Source organism: Hylobates moloch, unplaced genomic scaffold (genome assembly GCF_009828535.3).
Source record: "Hylobates moloch isolate HMO894 unplaced genomic scaffold, HMol_V3 SCAFFOLD_8, whole genome shotgun sequence".
In the NCBI taxonomy this organism is placed as follows: domain Eukaryota; kingdom Metazoa; phylum Chordata; class Mammalia; order Primates; family Hylobatidae; genus Hylobates; species Hylobates moloch.
The window spans coordinates 25,074,672-25,092,929 of NW_026652283.1; the positions used below are offsets into that span (position 1 = coordinate 25,074,672).

At 36.9% G+C, this 18,258-nt stretch overlaps 1 protein-coding gene across 1 annotated transcript in view; it reads right to left on the reverse strand.

The window, feature by feature from the left end:
- Positions 1-18,258, reverse strand: part of ITPR2 (inositol 1,4,5-trisphosphate receptor type 2) — a 509,412-nt gene that overhangs the window by 127,811 nt on the left and 363,343 nt on the right. The window contains exons 43-45 of the mRNA XM_032159871.2: positions 17,570-17,680; positions 13,026-13,121; positions 11,386-11,508 (exon numbers count right to left, since the gene is read on the reverse strand). Coding sequence (XP_032015762.1) covers positions 11,386-11,508; positions 13,026-13,121; positions 17,570-17,680 — 330 coding nt within the window. The remainder of the gene's footprint in view (positions 1-11,385; positions 11,509-13,025; positions 13,122-17,569; positions 17,681-18,258) is intronic.

The window sequence follows — 18,258 nt, forward strand, 5'->3', positions numbered from 1 at the left end:
CAGCAGAATCGCTTGAACCAGGGAGGCAGAGGTTGCAGTGAGCTGAGATCGCACCATTGCACTCCAGCCTGGGCAACAAGGGCGAAACTCCAACTCAAAAAACAAACAAACAAAACAAAACGAATTAAGTACTCTAAGGAACAGTTGAGCAGAAATGTATACTATATCACATTTGAATAAATATTTCTATGTAATTAGTCTTTGGTACTTAAAGTCCTTCAGAATTCAATAGGACGTGTCCCTCCCTAGCTACCTCCCACAGTTGCAACACAGGGCTTTCTCTCTGCTTGATGTAAGGTCCCAGAGAAGCTGCTCTCACACACGCACAGCATGCTAAGTATTGCCCCCATCTCTGTGCGTATTTTCCCTATGATGAAAATGCTTTTCTCAGTTTATCTAAATCTTATCACTCCATAAGATTCATCTAAAATGCAAGCCCCACCACAAAGCCTTATACAATAACTCCAGCCAATATTAACCTATTTCACCTATTTCCTTTCTAGCCATCTATAGCAGCAGTCCCCAACCTTTTTGGCACCGGGCATCAGTTTTGTGGAAAGCAATTTTTCCATGGCCTGGGGCGTGGGGGGGAATGGTTTTGGGATGATTCAAGCACATTATATTTATTGCGCACATTATTTCTACTATTATTACATACTCACCATAATATAGAATCAGTGGGAGCCCTGAGCTTGTTTTCCTGCAACTAGACGGTCCCAACTGGGGGTGAACAGGAGACAGTAACAGATCATCATGCATTAGATTCTTATAAGGAGGACGTAACCTAGATCCCTCACAAATACAGTTCACAACAAGGTTCACACTCTTATGAGAATCTAATAGCGCCACTGATCTAACAGGAGGCAGAGCTCAGGTGGTCATGCTTGCTTGCCTGCCACTCACCTCCTGCTGTGTGGCCCCGTTCCTAACGGGCCACAGACTGGTACCTATCTGGAGTCCAGGGGTTGGGGACCCCTGATCTACAGTACTTGTTGACTATCACAGTCACTCATTTACTTACTCTCTCACTCAATGAATCAAAAGTATTTACTATGTCAAACACAGTACTATGCACTGGGTGACATTCATGAGTAAAACCTAACTCCTGTCTTTATGAAGTTTGGAGTCTGGTGGAGGAGACAAGTCAATAGGCCATGTGAATTTGGTGATATATGTTCTACGATCACAGCAGGCGTGGTGTGCCATGGGCACACGCAGGAGGGACATCCACCCAGGCTTGGGCTACAGGAATGCTAAGCAGCTGAGGCTATGGAGTCTGAGTGTCTGGGGTATCTGAGTTGTACACATGGTGGGAGGACCAAGAGTTCTATTATGGATAATGTTAAGTGTGAGATGCCTAAAAAGACATTCAAATGCAGATCCTGAGCAAGCAGTTGGAGGAACCAGTCTGGTGTTCAGAAGACAGGCCCACGCTGAAGATGTGCATTTGGAATTTATCATGGTACAGCTGGTGTTTAAAGTCATGTGACTAAGTGACATTCAGGGAGTGAGCATCGATTAAGAAGACCAGAGATCCATGGAATGGATCTGACTAGAACACCTCTAACAGAAGCCAGAGAAAGAAATAGGAGCCAGTGAAGCAGAGGGAAAAATCAGGAGATTGTGCTGGGCAAAATCTAAGTGAAGAAATATTTCACGGAAAGGAGAGTGGCCAATTGTGTCAAATGTTAGTGACAGGACAAAAGATGCGGAATGGGGGCAACCTTTAGATTGGTCAAAGAGGCAGTGACTGGTGGCCTCACCAAGAGTGGTTTAGGTGGCACGGTGAAAATGAAAGCCTGGCAGAAATGGGTTAGAGAGAGAATAGAAAGAGAGGAATTGGAGATAGCAATTATATACAATCTTTTGAGCACTTTTGCTATAAAAGACAGCAAGTTATGAGCCAGTGGGCTAGAGGTTTTTTTAAAGAAGCAGATTTGCATGCACGAATGCTGAGCAAATGATCAAATGAGGGAGAACAGAGGGAAAGCGGTATCTCTCTGTTCCTCTTGCTCCCTCTGGCGCTCTCTCTCTCTCTCTCTCTTGCTCTGCCACACTCACTTTCCTAAGCACACTCCTAACCTAAGATCCCAGAGCACCTCAGATACGCATTTTTCCTAGGACTTGATGCAATGTGGTTGTTTTCGTGTCTCCCTCCTGTAATAAAGGTATACTCCATGGGGGCAGAGATGATGCCTCCTTTCCGTATCCCGTGCATTCCCTATCCACCCCACAACTGCATCTATAAAGCACATGCCCCAGAAGGAATCATGTGGTCTCAAGGTGGGAGACATCCCTGCTAGCATGTAAGCTCACAGAGGAACGGGATTTGGGTGTATCTGCTCACTACTTTATCCCCAGCACTGAGAGCAGCAGCTGGCTTTTCACTTTCCTGGGCAAGTAGGATAAGCCTATTTTCTGTGATTTAATATGATAATCTCTTCATGTTTACAAAAGCTTTTTTTTCAACTAAGTTCGCGTATTAGAAAGGTCCTACATTATCAAAGTCTGTCTATAAAGTGAATATAATATCTATTTTCATAATGGCTGTTGGATTAAACACACTTCAAGATTAATTACATTCACTCTTGCTAATGAATCAGAAGTATTGATCATTGTCCCTGAGGACCAAAAAACAGCTATGTGCATTATTTCATCTGGTGTGTTCTGCAGAATGGTTCTGTCTACTGTGTTGTACTATATCCTTGCATAAACTCCTTTCTGAATTAAATGCCAGTAAAAAGTTGGTCATTAATGAATACTGTAGGTATCAATTATACTCTTGGTTACCAAGAAGCTCAGAGCTACCACTGATAAACTGTAAGAATGTTAGCCAAGACCTCTGGTATACTTAGATCCTCTTTCCTTCTCATGGCTTCTGATCTTGTATTCTCACAAGCTAATTATAAACATGCATTTCTCATTCAACCTCAAATTCTGTTTATAATGATGATATATAAACAAATACATAAGTATCTAGTAGCTGATTAGTTATTGTTACATTATTTAAAACATAATTGAATCCAGTAAAAGAGCCATCACAGTCCAACTACTCTCTGGAGCTCATAAGTCTCTGAAAGTTTACTTTGCAAATGCAGCTCACTGACAGCCATCATATTTTTATAGATGAGAAGGCTGAAGCCAGAGAAGTTAAGCGATGTAAATAGCTCACAGAGAAAACACGGGGTGCAGGGGCGGAATAACAGCTAAGCTGTTTGCATAATATTCTTGGTACAACATTCTAGCCAACGTATTACTGAGCTACAAGTGCCTCTGTGAGTTGAAAAACCCAGCTGTGTTTTCTACATTCTGCACTACAAGCAATAATAAAGATGAAGTAATTGTAAGTTACTTAAAACCCTTCAAAGATATTAGAGATGGAAGTTATGTATCCAATTACAAACCATCCTTCTGCATCTACAAATAACGTAAATGAAGCAATGCTGATTACTACACATTAGCATAAGAAAATAGAAGCTGCAAAGAGGTGAAGAGCATAAATCTCTAAGGAAAACATTGTAAGTAGTCTGAGTGATAGATACATTTCATATGGTTTCAGTATAAATTAAACTTTAGCTATTTGGAGTAATTTACATGCATATCCCTTAAAATGAATATAGCTCAAGCAACTGTAGTTAGTTATTAGAAACAGAATTTTTAAAGAAAAAAGTGGATTAATGAAGACTATCAGGAAATCCAGAAAATTTCTTTAGCATGACATAAAGAATCCCTGTCCTTAAAATGGCATAGCCGTTCTTACCATTCTCTCTCTCTCTCTCTCTCTCTCTCTCCTGAAAGTTAAAAAAGAGTTATTGACTTTGATTAGGGATAAGCTAAAAATTCAAGGGTCTGAAATATACTAAGGAGTGCTATGCATTTTCCTTTTCCTGGAAAAACTAATCATAAAAGCCTTGCCTGATATCTCCATCTCTCCTATTAGACTTTGAATTCAATGGATAGTCAAAGCAGGCAGAAGGAGGAGTTGAAGACACAGCAATGGCATTTTACATTGCTAGAATACAGACTGATGCTCTAATAATTACGTCACTCAGAAATAAATATATATCTAACAAACATGGAATGTTAAGCAAACAAATAATTGCTTCCACTTCATGATCTTTATATCAAACTAATAATTAGTGAGTCCCATTTCAATCGATTTCCTAGACTGCATTTTTTATTGTACCCATTAACCATCAATTTGAGAGGTCATTTAAATGGCCATAACCCAAAGATTCTTAGTTGCTCAGTGAAAGACACGTAAGTGCCTATTAGAGGATTTAAATCTATTCTATAATACCTAGGCATTTTTTCCCATTATACTTTTTCTTTGTGGAAAGTTTCTTTTGTAAAAATAAGGCCTCCTGGGTGCCCAGATTTTGTGGATCCACTACTAATTTAGTAGCCAGGTCCAATATACATAAAACAAAGAACAATTCCAGGATGATATATAGTACAACCTAGTGTAAAAGTAAGTATGTGGTTCTAGGTGGACATAACAAATGTAAGAATTCAAAACAAAGAATAGATAGTTGCTGGCTGTATTTTATCTAGGAAGTGGGTTAGGTAGGTCTCAGTTTGGATCTTAAGGGTATGAAGGTAACACTAAGATGAATTGTAACAATAGAAGGAGATATTCTATTAGTAAAAGAGAGAGATGGTATCATGAACAAAAATAAGAAAAGTGCCTAGCAAGAAAGAAGATATTATAGGGCCTGTTGATACAGAGTTTACTAACAATATTGGCAAAGAGTAATGTATAAAATTAAAAAGAAAGTTAAGAGCATTTGAATAAGATTATGGACTGCCAGAATGCTATTATAAGCGTTGTAGGAGTCTATTGATCTTACATAGTGGATGTATTACCTAGAAATATTATCAGCATGCATGCATTTTTTGCCAGAAGTTATTCCTTCAGACTCTTCTAGAGTGCCTGCTATATTCTAGGCACTGAACTTAACATTGAAGCAGAAAGAAAAAAAGATAATTGCATCTGTACACAAGAAATGTATGCTCCAGTGGCAGAAATTATCATTAACTTTTATCATGGTAATGATAGTAACAGAAAAATATCTTTATTCAGTTTTTTAAGTTATAATAGTTAAACTATAAATTATCATAGCTTTAGAATATATCGTGTCCCAGTCATTCATTCATTTATCCCTCAATTATTCACTCATTTGTGCAACATTTGTTAAGTGCCTACAGAGTCACTACAGTTATCAAAGATGTTTACACAATTCAAATTATTGTAGTTTATTTCATATAAAAACATATGTAGATACCACACAAGATCCCTACCAATATGACCAAAAGAAGTTTCTCTCCCTAAAATATTTTTGGCTCCTCTCCCTAAAATATTTTTGGCTCTTTGCAGAAGTTGTTCTGCCTGCCTGGACTGTCTTCCTCCATCCCTCTCTTTCAAGATTTAGTTCAAATGTCACCTCTTCCAGGAAGCTCTCTTGACTCCTAGGGGAAGTAGGTCTTTTACATAACTTCCATGTTAAGACAAACACATTCAATTATAATGATTTATCTCTCTCGCTCTTCCTTTTATATACACTTCATTGTGAGCTTCTTGATTGCATTTTTAGTCGTTTTTCCATCTTAGAAACTAGCACAATGCCTGACATAAGAGGTGTTCCATAAATGTTGTTGAGAGACTACCTTATAATAAATAAGTCTGAGGTGAACTGTAGGTGATTAGTATAATATTCAAGTATATAATATATACTTGCTGGGTATATATTATATATATTAAAATATAATAGCTGGCTGGGGGAAGGGTCAAGTTACCCAGGCCTTCTTTTGTTCCTTTAAATATGTCAAGCTCATTGCCACTTTCAGGCCACTGGGATGTTCCCCTGCAAACCCCCCACCCCCATGGTATCCTGCTGGCTTTTGATTTTTGACTTAGATCTAGTTTAAATTGCTCCTCAGAAAACCCTCCAGATCAACCAATCTCTAATAGCCTCTAGTAACTGTCTTTGACCACGATCTATTCTTATTCACTGTGTAGCTTATATCACCATCTGCTATCTTTCTGGTTCATTGTCTACTCTTCATTGCTCCCAGCCAGAATGCAAATTCTCTGAGAGCTGATCTGTTGTGGATCTTCTTTACCACTGCATTCCTAGTATCTGGCACAGCGCTTGGCATCTAGTAAGCACTCAATGCATCTATGAAACTCAATGAAAGAACGAATGAGAAATGTAAATCTTTTACTCCACAGTGGTAAACTGATGGATCAAGGGCTGCATTCAGCTTGCTGCTGAGTTTTCTTTGGCCTGCTCAGTGTTTGTAAAAATCTTGAATGATCTGCCAACTTTTAAAAGTTAGGAGATTCCACATTTTTACAAAATTTCAAAATATAGGCTTCTTTTGAAATATTGGAAGAAGTGGAAATCCAGGGCCTGCAAGCCCAACTAGCAAGTCAGCGGAAGTGAGTAATGGCTCCCTGCTTTGGAAGAGGAACGTCAGACTGTTCCAACCTCACCAGCCCCTAGATCACTCATTCACATACCCTGTCTGGCCTTGAAGGTGGCTAGATTTTGGGCCTAATCTCTTCTACTAAAGCTTTCTCTGTGACCTATGCTCTACAGCACCCTCCTATAATTCCTGCAAATCCTGCCCTCATGGATTGCTGTTACACTAAATTTTGGAATATGTCTTTATAGATGAAGCATCAGAACTTTTCTTATTATTATTTTTGCATTATGACATGGAAAGATTATATAATTAAATACAAAAATTGAATTCATTATACACCAGAAGAAAATCTAGGTGAGTGTTCAAATGATCTCGAGGTGCTGAAAGAAAATTATTATGAAAACATAAAAGCCAGTAAATCAGTAAGAAGTAAATATAACTAATATGACTGACAAAGAGTTATTATCCCTAATTAAACTTCATTAAAATGAACCTCATAAAATAAGAGATAAATACACTTTCAAGAAATTCACAGAAGAAATACAAATGACCAAAGAACATATTAAAAGATAGCCCATTTTACCAGTAATCCAAAAGATATGAATCAAAATGTGATTCTCCTTTCATTTATCATATGTTAATTCATTCAGCAAACATTGTTGTTCCAAATACTATCAGTTTGGCCAATATTTTTTTAAATGGTAATAATTTTAGGATTCAGTAAGACAAGTACCATCATAAACTGTGGAAAACAATTTTACAATATGCATCAGGAACCATAAAATAGTTACTACCCTGTGACAGTAATTAAACTTCTTGGAATTTATCCTAGAGAAATAATCAGTGTGGCAGACAAAGATTAATGTATGAGGATGTTAATCATAGCGTAATTTATAATATCAAATACATTAGAAACCTAAATGTCTAACAATAAGGAGTGATTACATGAATCACGGTACATTCAAATGAAGAGCAATTATGTAGACATTAAAATTATGTTTTCAAAGACCATTTAGTGATACGGGAAAATGCTCATGAAAAATTTTCAAGCCTGCATTTTGAAAAGAATTAAATATAACCAATCAGAGTGACCCATTCTCTCTTGCCTTATGATCCAGGAGTTATTTTTGCTTCCTACAGCTTGCTATCTAATACTTCTCCCCAACCTGAAAAGCATATAACATTTCTCCATATGCCTCTTACTTCGGGTAGGCATTAAATGCAGGGTTTCAGACAGAAGAACAGAAATTGCTTCAGGAGAGAATGAAACAATATGGTTTAATATATATTGGACATACACAAAGTACTGAACAGTGCTCTGGACTGTGTATAGTGACTGTCTCTACAGAAAGCAAGAAAAGAATATAAAAGACCAAGAGCAAAGCAGAGAGATGGGGCAGAGAGGCATAAGGAAAACATGCAGAAGATAGAAAGTCAAAAAGTGCACATAGTTGGATTTTAAGGAAATTCTCTGCACAGCACTACAGTATTAGAAGTTAAGAAATTCCCTTTCTGAGGTACTTATAGTTTTATGTAGATCAGACAAGACACTTACAAGAAGCATTATTTGTTTCTTGTAACACCAACCACAGGAAAGGCCAAAAGGGACGTCATGGTAGAAAAAGCAGAACTACCTTACTACCATGAAAAGAACAACAACAAAAATTGAAAGTCTGAGAGCACCAGAATAAACTGTCTGCACAAAAGATGATTATAGTAAAACAAAGAGGAAGTTGCATCTTGGTTTTGGAATTACTAAACTGTACAAAGCCAGAAACCAATTTGCACAGTCATTTGCCTGCGGGAGCCCAGTGACTGCATATCCACAATGAAAACAGTGGAAACCGGACTCTAGCAAATTCCTATAGCACAGCTACATGGCCACTTCTGAAGCAGTGCTTACAACCAACCACTCCTTGTGAGTTTGTGGAGGACAATAGATTCATGAGGAACTTGGCAACAATCTTAGGGATTGGCCTCCTAAGAAACCAAATATGACATCCTAGCCTAGGAAGCCAAGGAGTCACCTGCAGAAAGATCAGCAGAGCACAATGGTCTCTCTCCTGTGAGTGAAAGCTCATAATTTTTCATGAAAAATTGGTGATAGGGTTACCCCATAAAGAATACATTTATATGGTGGCAAGGAAATGACTCCTTCTGTCACTATAATAGAATAAGCGGACAAGTGCTTAACTCTACACTGTCAGTTACATACAACTGGCCTACTTTTCTTCCATACCTATGCCCTCTTTGGGTTCTAAGAGGGACTCATGCAGACTCTTATTTAATATTTAATCTCTTACAGTGTAATCATGAGGCTTAAAGTATTCAGCAATTCAGAATCTCCTTTTCTCTTTACTCTCTTTTGTTTTGATGTTTGTTCTCTCTTTTCTTGAGGCTGCCTTTGTTTCTGTACTTCTATATTGGACTTCCGTTGCTCTACAAATCATTGCTTTTCCAACATTTTGCTTCTGGGAAGTTTTAAAAAGAAAAATTTCGATATATCCACTCCAATCATTTTCACATCATTGATATCATTGATTTCTCTTTCAGCAAGTTGTTTTAACCCCTTGTAACATTTTTTTTACTACTTCTAAATTTCCACTTTTTGGGCAATTACACCATCATCTTTGCATATGTCTACTCTCCTCTTCAAGCACTGTAATAAACTCAAATTCATTAAAATAATTGGCCTTTATGCCATCTTCATTTTGAATTTATTTCATATATAGGTTGCTTTATGTTTTCTATCATCTTTCCATCTCTGAGCACTGCTTGCATTCTTTACCCTCTTTGTCCATTCTTCTCAACATGTATCATCGTCTTTTTAAAAATTTGTATTCTGTACTCTGGTTTTTTTGTTTTTTGTTAGTTTGTTTTGAGACTGAGTCTCACTCTATTGCCCAGGATGGAGTGTAGTGGAGTGATCTCGGCTCACTGCAACCTCCACCTTCCAGGTTCAAGTGATTGTCGTGCCTCAGCCTCCTAAGTAGCTTGGATTACAGTCATGCGCCACCACACGCAACTAATTTTTGTACTTTTAGTAGAGATGAGGTTTCGCCACGTTAGCCAGGCTGGTCTTGAACTCCTTCAAGTGATCCACCCATCTCAGCCTCCCAAAGTGTTGGGATTACAGGCGTGAGCCATTGCACTTGGCCTGTATCCTCTACTCTTATACTTAGTCTGCTTCAAACTGAAGTTACCTAACATAAGTCTTTTCTTTACCTTGACATTTTCACTGTTACCCCTAAGACACTGGTCATCTGAGATTGCTTTATTAAATTTCTTAATGGATGTGAGGTGGTTCATTTATTGTCTGCTGGCCAATCTGTCACTCTGCTGGCTCCAGGGCAAGCTTAGCTCGTCTGGTTGTTCATTCCCCACTCAACAGCTACACAGTCAGGCCTTACTCATGCAGCTGCTCACTCGTGCAAGAAGACAACCTCCCCCACACAAAGCAGGACTATCTTGCAGTCAAGAAAACAGAGGTGGCTCTATTTCCCTACTTTCTTCTTCTGAAACTTATTACTGCTCATTTTGACCTTGCCTTTTTGACCTTGCTCGTCTTCCTTGCCTTCTTCCCTCCACAGTGCTACAGACTCTAAAGTAACTCCTTGACCCTCTACACATATGGGTCAGCATGTTTCTGTGTTCATTCTAGTAGCCAATATGATTTTAATTCTCAGCCTGGGATTTTTTCTTTTCTACTCACATTCAATCTCTAGCCATTCCTTTGCTAGCTTGACTCACTTTGTGTCACACGACTTCTCTTTCTCTCTAAAACGACACCTTTTCCACATCCTAAATCTCCACTTTCTGCTTCCTTCAACTTGTCCGTCATCCTGGCTTTCAGTTGCTCAGCAGCTAAAATTCTCATCTGTGTAGCTATAACTCATCTGCCCTTACCTCTTTCTGTTCTACGTAGGCATTTTTATACACTATGAGAGACCTTAAAATCTTTTCAATGAGCCAGATATATTATAAAACAATAGTGGTGTCTTTTGTTAGTATCTTTTAGAATCTGACTCCTTCCTGGAAGGTTTTGTAAAAATTATAGTCAAGTTCACATATATTAGACAGTTACACAAAGGGTAGAAAAGGGCATAAGAAATGTCTAAAGAGCAACCTTAAAAATAAATCTTCTGAGAATCTGACTTTATATCTATCAATGTTTATTCAATCAACTGATCAAACGCACAGGGAAACAGAAGGGAATGATTGCCAATGGGAGAAAATGATGAGAAAGAAAGATAGAGCAAGTCTCTAAAGTTTGAACTTCGTTTTGTAAAAACAAAGGAGCTATCATAGACAAAATCAAATTGGCAAATGCACATTTAAAATGTTTAACTTCTAAACAAATTTGCATTCAAAGATGCCAATTTAAAGTTGATCTTCATGTTAATGGTATTAAATTTATGAATAGTGCTGATCAGGCACCTGTTTAAATTATTGGAAATGGAAAGAGTTCCTTCAAAAGAATTTAAAGTTCAGCCTCACACTTCCAATCAGAGGCTGCCAGTTTATGGCTTCTACAGAAAGCATGTCAACCTACAATTCAAGGAGGCCAGAAACTACCTGCCAAATTTGTCCTGATTAGGACTGAATGCACCCCCTCACTTCACACTCTGCCTCCCCAGTAGCCACTCTTCCCCTCTCCTTCAGCACCCTCATTTTCTGCCATGGTTTATCCATGGCTCAGGCTGACATGGGAATGTCTCATCCCTTCTGGCCCAGTAGTTTTGGGTACCAAGCACTGTTTTCTTGAAGACTGTCCCTTAGCATACCTTGGGGTACATAGTCAGGCATTCTGGGAGGCTGTTCCTCTCTTTAGCCCAAACCTAGGACGGTAAATGCTGAATAAATGAAGGGACCAGAACTTGAAAATATGACAAGCCACAGATACAAAACATGACTGATAGGATGAGCAAAATAATGTAAAGATATAAAATGTGACACCTGATGGGCCAGAATGTAGATATTGTGTCCAACATCTTTTGGAGAAACACCATCATCTCCACCCTCATCATCCCCATGGTCACATTCCAATCCTTGGTTGTAGGCATTCTTCATCACATCCACCTATCAAAACAAAAAAAAAAAACAAAAAAAAAAAAAAAGAAGAAGATTGAAATGCCAGAAACAATATCTGCTTTATATTTTTATGAGATTTAATTAAAAATTGGGCAGCTTCATAAGCCTCAAAAGTATAAAAGGACTCTAAATGAAAATGGCCTTGGAAACCATCTTTATTTCAATGAACATAGAAGTATCTTCCTACAATATTCCCCTTTTCCTTGGAAATTTTTGTTTGATATTTGAATATTGATAGTGCCGAAGTTCCCATGAATTAGGAGAATCGAGAACCCCAATAAACATCCATTATTTACTAAGTGCCCACTAAGTAACAGGCAGACATGGTGCTAGAAATTGCCCTGGGAACTGAGGACCCCAACAGTGGATGGGAGACAGTACCCTCAAGGAACTTACTGTCCAGTGGGAGAGTCAGCAAGCAAGGAGGAAAACACAGTGCAGTGCCATCGGTCCTAATCCAGGGCTATGTATGTTTCTGAGGAAGCGCAGAGCAGGGGCATATACTCAAGCAAGACGTGGAGGGTGGGCCACAAGGAGGAAGGGGATGACAGAATAAAGGTGTTGTCCACGGAGGAACTAGTATTTTCAAAGGGCTATTGCACAGTGCCGTTGTTGAATAAATATATGATTCATCGCCACATTTAACCATAGGATAGGAAATGTGTTGGTCCTGGTAACTCACTGCTTGCAGATAGATGTTAGGCTCTCATTAAATATATATTAAATGAAACTTCACCTTATCTCTCTTTTTGTCTGCCCTCCTTGACTCCATTCTTTACTAATAAAGTGAGAGTAAAAGATTGTTGTGCCAGACTTTCGTAGGAGTTGCCCACAGCACCAACAATGGCCCTGATGTGAGTGGGGCTTAATCATCAGGGCACTGAGCTATATTATGTGAGTACATTCTCAATGCTTTTGGAACCCAATGCTTTTAAAATACACCTGCATTATTTCATAATGTGCATGCCACGAGTGAGAAAGAAAAGATAACTTCTACAACAGGAAGACACATTAATGATCTCTGTGGAATCTCTACTAGAGTCTGCACAGTTTCCTTGAGGCCAAGCATTGTACAACATATCACTGAGAAGAACAACTACAAAAAATATTAATTTTATTTTTATTTTTCAGAAAGAAGTATAAATAAAATTTTTGAAGAGTATAAACATTTTTTTTACATCCCTTCCTCATATGCTCCAATACACCATTAAACTAAAGCCAACTTTTTTCTGGCAATACACATTTGCATATAGTTTAGTATAGTATGATAAGTTAGCTAAGAAAAGTGCTTAGAGCGGATAAAACTACTGAAGTCATAAGGCCCAAATCACACAGGCCTTTGCCACCACAGGGCCTTCTGCGGTATTGGTAATGGTAGGTCATGATGTTCCATTTGTCTTGGCAAAGCAATGAAAATCAATCAACTTTTTTTTCTGACATGCATTCTCTAAATTTTTTCCTTTTAGGCTACCCAATATTGACCAAGCTTTTAAAAGTTTTCTTACCAGTTCTCTGGGTCTCATGTTAAAAAGAATTCTTTCTGCATTCTCGCTGTCATGTCTGCTTTCCATAATGGCCAGCAAAAGTTTAGATGCATTGTTCTAGAGACACAGATTGAGTTAATGCACATGCAAAGTCTATTTCATGGATTAACGATTTCTCTGCATTTGTTTTAATTGAGATTACTAGGACCTCTTTTTTAATCAAACGGAATTTAAAACTGCTAATTTCACTTGTCTTGTTAACATTCTAAAATAGAACATCTTACTTCACTGTCAACACAAAATATAACTAATGAATCATGAGAGCTATGTTACAAGAGATATTTTAAATATTGGTGAAAAGGTACTTCAAATGCAAAAGTGACTTACTATATACCGCACTAAAATATAATCATATTTTCCCTCACTGTTTCCTAAAAAGGCATTTCATAATGATGTTTAAATAAAAAAAAAAAGGTGAACAGGTATCAGTAACATATTTTACAGAAATGGTATACAATTTAAAGAATTTAGCACAATTGTTAAAATGAAATATTAATATAGATTAGCAAATCGAAATCTAAAATAAATTTAAGCAACAATTAGAATTAATCTATAAAATTACAAATTCCATGTGTTAGAAATATAATATAAACTTATTGATAATGGCTTCCTAGTCTCACTATATGGCAGGCGATATGCAACTTGTTTACCTTTGGGTTGTGAAAGAATATCTTCTATTTTTGCTTAACAGAGAATGAAAATAGCTTATGTTGTCTTTGAAGTGTTCTAATTTGTTTTATAAATATATTATCTCAACCATTTCTACATACAGATATCAAAAATATTTCTGATACAATTTATAATCCAAAATAGATACTCAGAGTTACAGAAAATCTTAGCCAAGAAAGCACAATATCCTAAACATTTTGAAAGATGTTACTTCATACTGTGTTTTTAACAGTGCTGGCATAGAATTTTGGCAAATTGCAATACAAAATTAAATATCCAGGATTTATTTCTACAGTGTGCTCGTAATATTCATTTAGATAAAAATCTTAACCTCCACACAAAATCTTTGATAGAAGTACAAACGAATTGAAGTTAACATGGCTTTAAGATGCTTCTAAGTGTCTCAAAGTTAACATATTATAGAATGAAAATTAAACTGAATTATGTTTGGTCTAAATAAATAATGACCATGCAAATTTTCTTAAGGTTGTGCAAATTAATTCTCCTGGGTAGTTTTTTTTTTTTTTTTTTTTTTTTTTTTTTGAGACAGAGTCTTGCTCTTTCTCCCAGGCCAGATTGCAGTGGCACAATCTCGGCTCACTGCAAGCTCCGCCTCCTGGGTTCACGCAATTCTCCTGCCTCAGCCTCCCGAGTAGCTGGGACTACAGGCGCCCACCACCGCGCCTGGCTAATTTTTTGTATTTTTAGTAGAGACGGGGTTTCACCATGTTACCCAGGATGGTCTTGATCTCCTGACCTCGTGATCCGCCCGCCTTGGCCTCCCAAAGTGCTGGGATTACAGGCGTGAGCCACCGCACCCAGCCCCTCCTGGGCAGTTTTAACATCAAATTCTATCCAACTATTCCCCCCCAGAAGTACAGCCTAAAGATCATCTTAAGTGACCAATAATAGTGACGATGATGAAGATCATGACTGACACTAATGTCACTGACTCATTATGAAAAGATTTCAGTATTTTGGGGGAAAGGGAATATTATCTTTTTCTGCAACATTTTCATTTTTTTGCAGACTTGAACCAATCCTAAAATCCACTTCGACAATCTAGTATCCCACATAAATAACACACCTAAAAGAGTAAGGTTCTAGGATTAGTGGAGAGCTTAAATCCTAGGAGTAATCTGAACAGATCTCCATGGAATTCAAAGCTAAAACCTTGGCAACACTGACAGTGCTATCTGATGAACCTACCCTCAGCAGGCCCAATACATGATAGCTTAAAAATACATCCAATTTCAGAATGCTATTAGCAATATGGCATTTTTTCTAGCCAATCTTCTTTTCTATATTACATCAGAAGAATAGAAACCTTATAAAAGGCCTAATTAAATATGAATTGAATTGATAGTATAAGAATCTATATATACCACAAAATCAAATGAAGTATCAGTGTTAGTGCAGGAGTTTCTTCTTAAAGAAGCCAGATTCTTTAAAAAAAAAACAAAACAAAACAGAAATCTTTACCTATTTATAAATGAAGCATTCATATTTACAGCTCAGTTTTGCAAATGAAAATAAAAAGTAAAGGACAACAAATATGAAAAAGTAATAGAATCTCATGATAAATGAGTATATAAAGCTAAGTATACTTAAAATTAGGGATGATAACGCAATTAAATTCAGGAATGAATGACATAAAATAAAACCTTAATAATTTTTAATATGGTATCTTTTTAATGTTAAAGATAATTTATTATTTAAAGTACCCTATGCATGGAAGTCCCTTAAATTTGCTAATATATATTATTCTGTCTTACAAACATTGTTCTTATATTGGCCAACATGTACAAACCCTCAAAGATTGTTTAGAAAAGTGCACACACCTCATTCACTAAGAAAAAAAAAAACTATACTTTAAATATTTCAAGCCAAATCTATATTTGGTATTTTGACTTATCCAACTGTCATATTTTTAAAAGGTAGCAATTGTACATACTAAAATCAATAAAAATTTAAATAATATATTTTTTTAAAAAAGCATTTTCATTTGAATAGTTGATAATATCTTTGTGCTGTTAAGTGATGCCCTCTCACTTAATTTTTTTACATAGGCTTTGATTTGTAAATAATCTATATGCTTATACTTTATTTTAAATGGATGAGTCATTCAGTATTTCTGCCCATTAAGTTTAATTAATTACAAATGAAATTTAAAGGTATAGTCTTTAGACTAATGAAGGATTTTAAAAGCCAAAGATCAAGACCTCTCTATGTTGTTTCTTAATGAATTATGGTTAAATACGAATTTAAGATAAAACAACAAAAATTTTTCTAATAACTTGCATTTAAGCTGACTATCTTACAGGCCTAGGCTGCTTTCATTAACTGAAGCATGATGGTAACGGATCAAAGGGCACAAGTACATCTATGTAAGAATCACCTTTTCTAATCTATGAATAGAGCAGAAGCTTATACACATTACAACTGAAAACACGAAAAAATACAAACTAATCTCTTCTATTAAAGAAGCATTTAAGCTGGGTGTGGTGGCATGCACCTGTAATCCCAGCTTATCAGGAGGTGGATGCTGGAGGATCACATGGGCCCAGGAGTTCAATATCAACCTAGGCAACATAGTGAGACCCTGACTCAAAAAAATAAAATAAAGATAAAGAAGCATATGCTTACTAAGAGCCTTTAGCACAATCTTCACGTAAACATCTGTACTTTCCATTGTACTACCTAAACCTAAATTTAGAAACAGGATTAGAAAAATATCATTCCTATTCTTCTTGGCTATAAATTTACCCGTACAAAGTTAAATTTAATTATACATTCTTTACAGTCTTGGATAGACAGGGCTTCACAGAGAAATTGTAATTTAAGCAAGGATTATTTTTTCCTGTTTAACCCTAAACACAATAATGTGGTCTTTACTAGCTCATCTCAATTGAATATCATGCCTTAGTATTTGGGCTATATAATTTATTGTGTATATTAATTTGTGCTGCTGAGCTCTTATAAATGAAACTGCTGGGAGCTGTGTACAAGGCTTAAATTAAAGAAATCTCTTAAAGAGAGTGTGGATATCACTGAAAGTATTTTGGGGAAAAATTAAATTTTAAGGTAAAAGAGAACAACTTTTAGAAAGAAGAGAATCATAAAACTAAAATGCAGCACTCCTTTGACTTTGCCTAATTCCTTGCGACTTTCTGGGTGGAATTCTGTAGCAATGTGTTTTAAAAATACATCAGCACCTTTTGCTTCTCCCTATAATGAAAAATATAAAATAAAAACAAGGCCGGGTGCGATGGCTCATGCTTGTAATCCCAGCACTTTGGGAGGCCGAGGTGGGCAGATCACGAGGTCAGGAGTTCCAGACAAGCCTGGCCAACACCGTGAAACCCTGTCTCTACTAAAAATACAAAAATTAGCCAGGTGTGGTGGCGGGTGCCTGTAATCCCAGCTACTCAGGAGGCAGAGGCAGGAGAATCGCTTGAACCTGGGAGGAGGAGGTTGCAGTGAGCCGAGATCGCGCCACTGCACTCCAGCTTGGGCGGCAGAGCTAGACGTCATCTCAAAAAGTAAAGTAAAAAAATAATAATAAAATAAAATAAAAATAAAAACAAAAGGGAAGTCATGAAACACAGTGGCTGCTTGGAAAACTTCCAGGAAAGGACCTTGCCATGGAATATTACCTTAAAGCTAACTTCACATTGCATCCAGAGTTTAGTAAGCATTGTACTTTCACTATCCCTTTCTGTCAACTGACTATTTGAAAACATGATAATATGCTTTTGACAAGAGCTGCTTGAAGACCGTACTATAGGGACTGTAGGTTTTCTGGCCTGAAAAGCTGAAAAGTGGATTTGCTCTACCTTTAGCTGGAGCACCAGGTCCATTCGGTATTTACCAAGAGGGTTTATGTCATTCAGAATCAAAGCAATGATGATATCAATCCCATTAGACTCATGTGTAGCGATACAGGTCTAGAAAACAAAATATTTGTAAAATATCATTTTATTCACAAGAGAATAGCACTAGAACTAACAGGATATAAAACAACATAATCACCTTAATTTTTGACCTTTAAAAAATAGGTAAGATTTACCTTTGACAATTTGACTTATTCTTTTGTATAGGGTCTGGCAATTAATTGATTAGTATTGATCAAATGGCTCTGTATGCACAACACAGAGAGACACTGCATGAAGCACATATCTTTTAAAATGAACTGTGTTTATAGAATTTCAGAGACTACTGGTTAAGTTAAATATACTTTCATTCAATAAACTTTAATATACCAATCAACAGAGGAGATCTTTAAGGTCAGAATTTTAAGATCTGACTTATCCTCAATAAAAGAATTTTCCCATTTATGAAAGACGTGCGTCCCTCATACCTGAGATTTGTAGGCAAATTTTATGGTACCAATGAAGCATTTTAATTTAGTTGCTACATAATGCTAAATTGATGACAAGAGATGCTGCTGTCCATGACAGGTGGAAGTGAAGACAAGTAATATGAGACTCTCCTGATGTTTGGGACATGCTGCCAATAATGATGG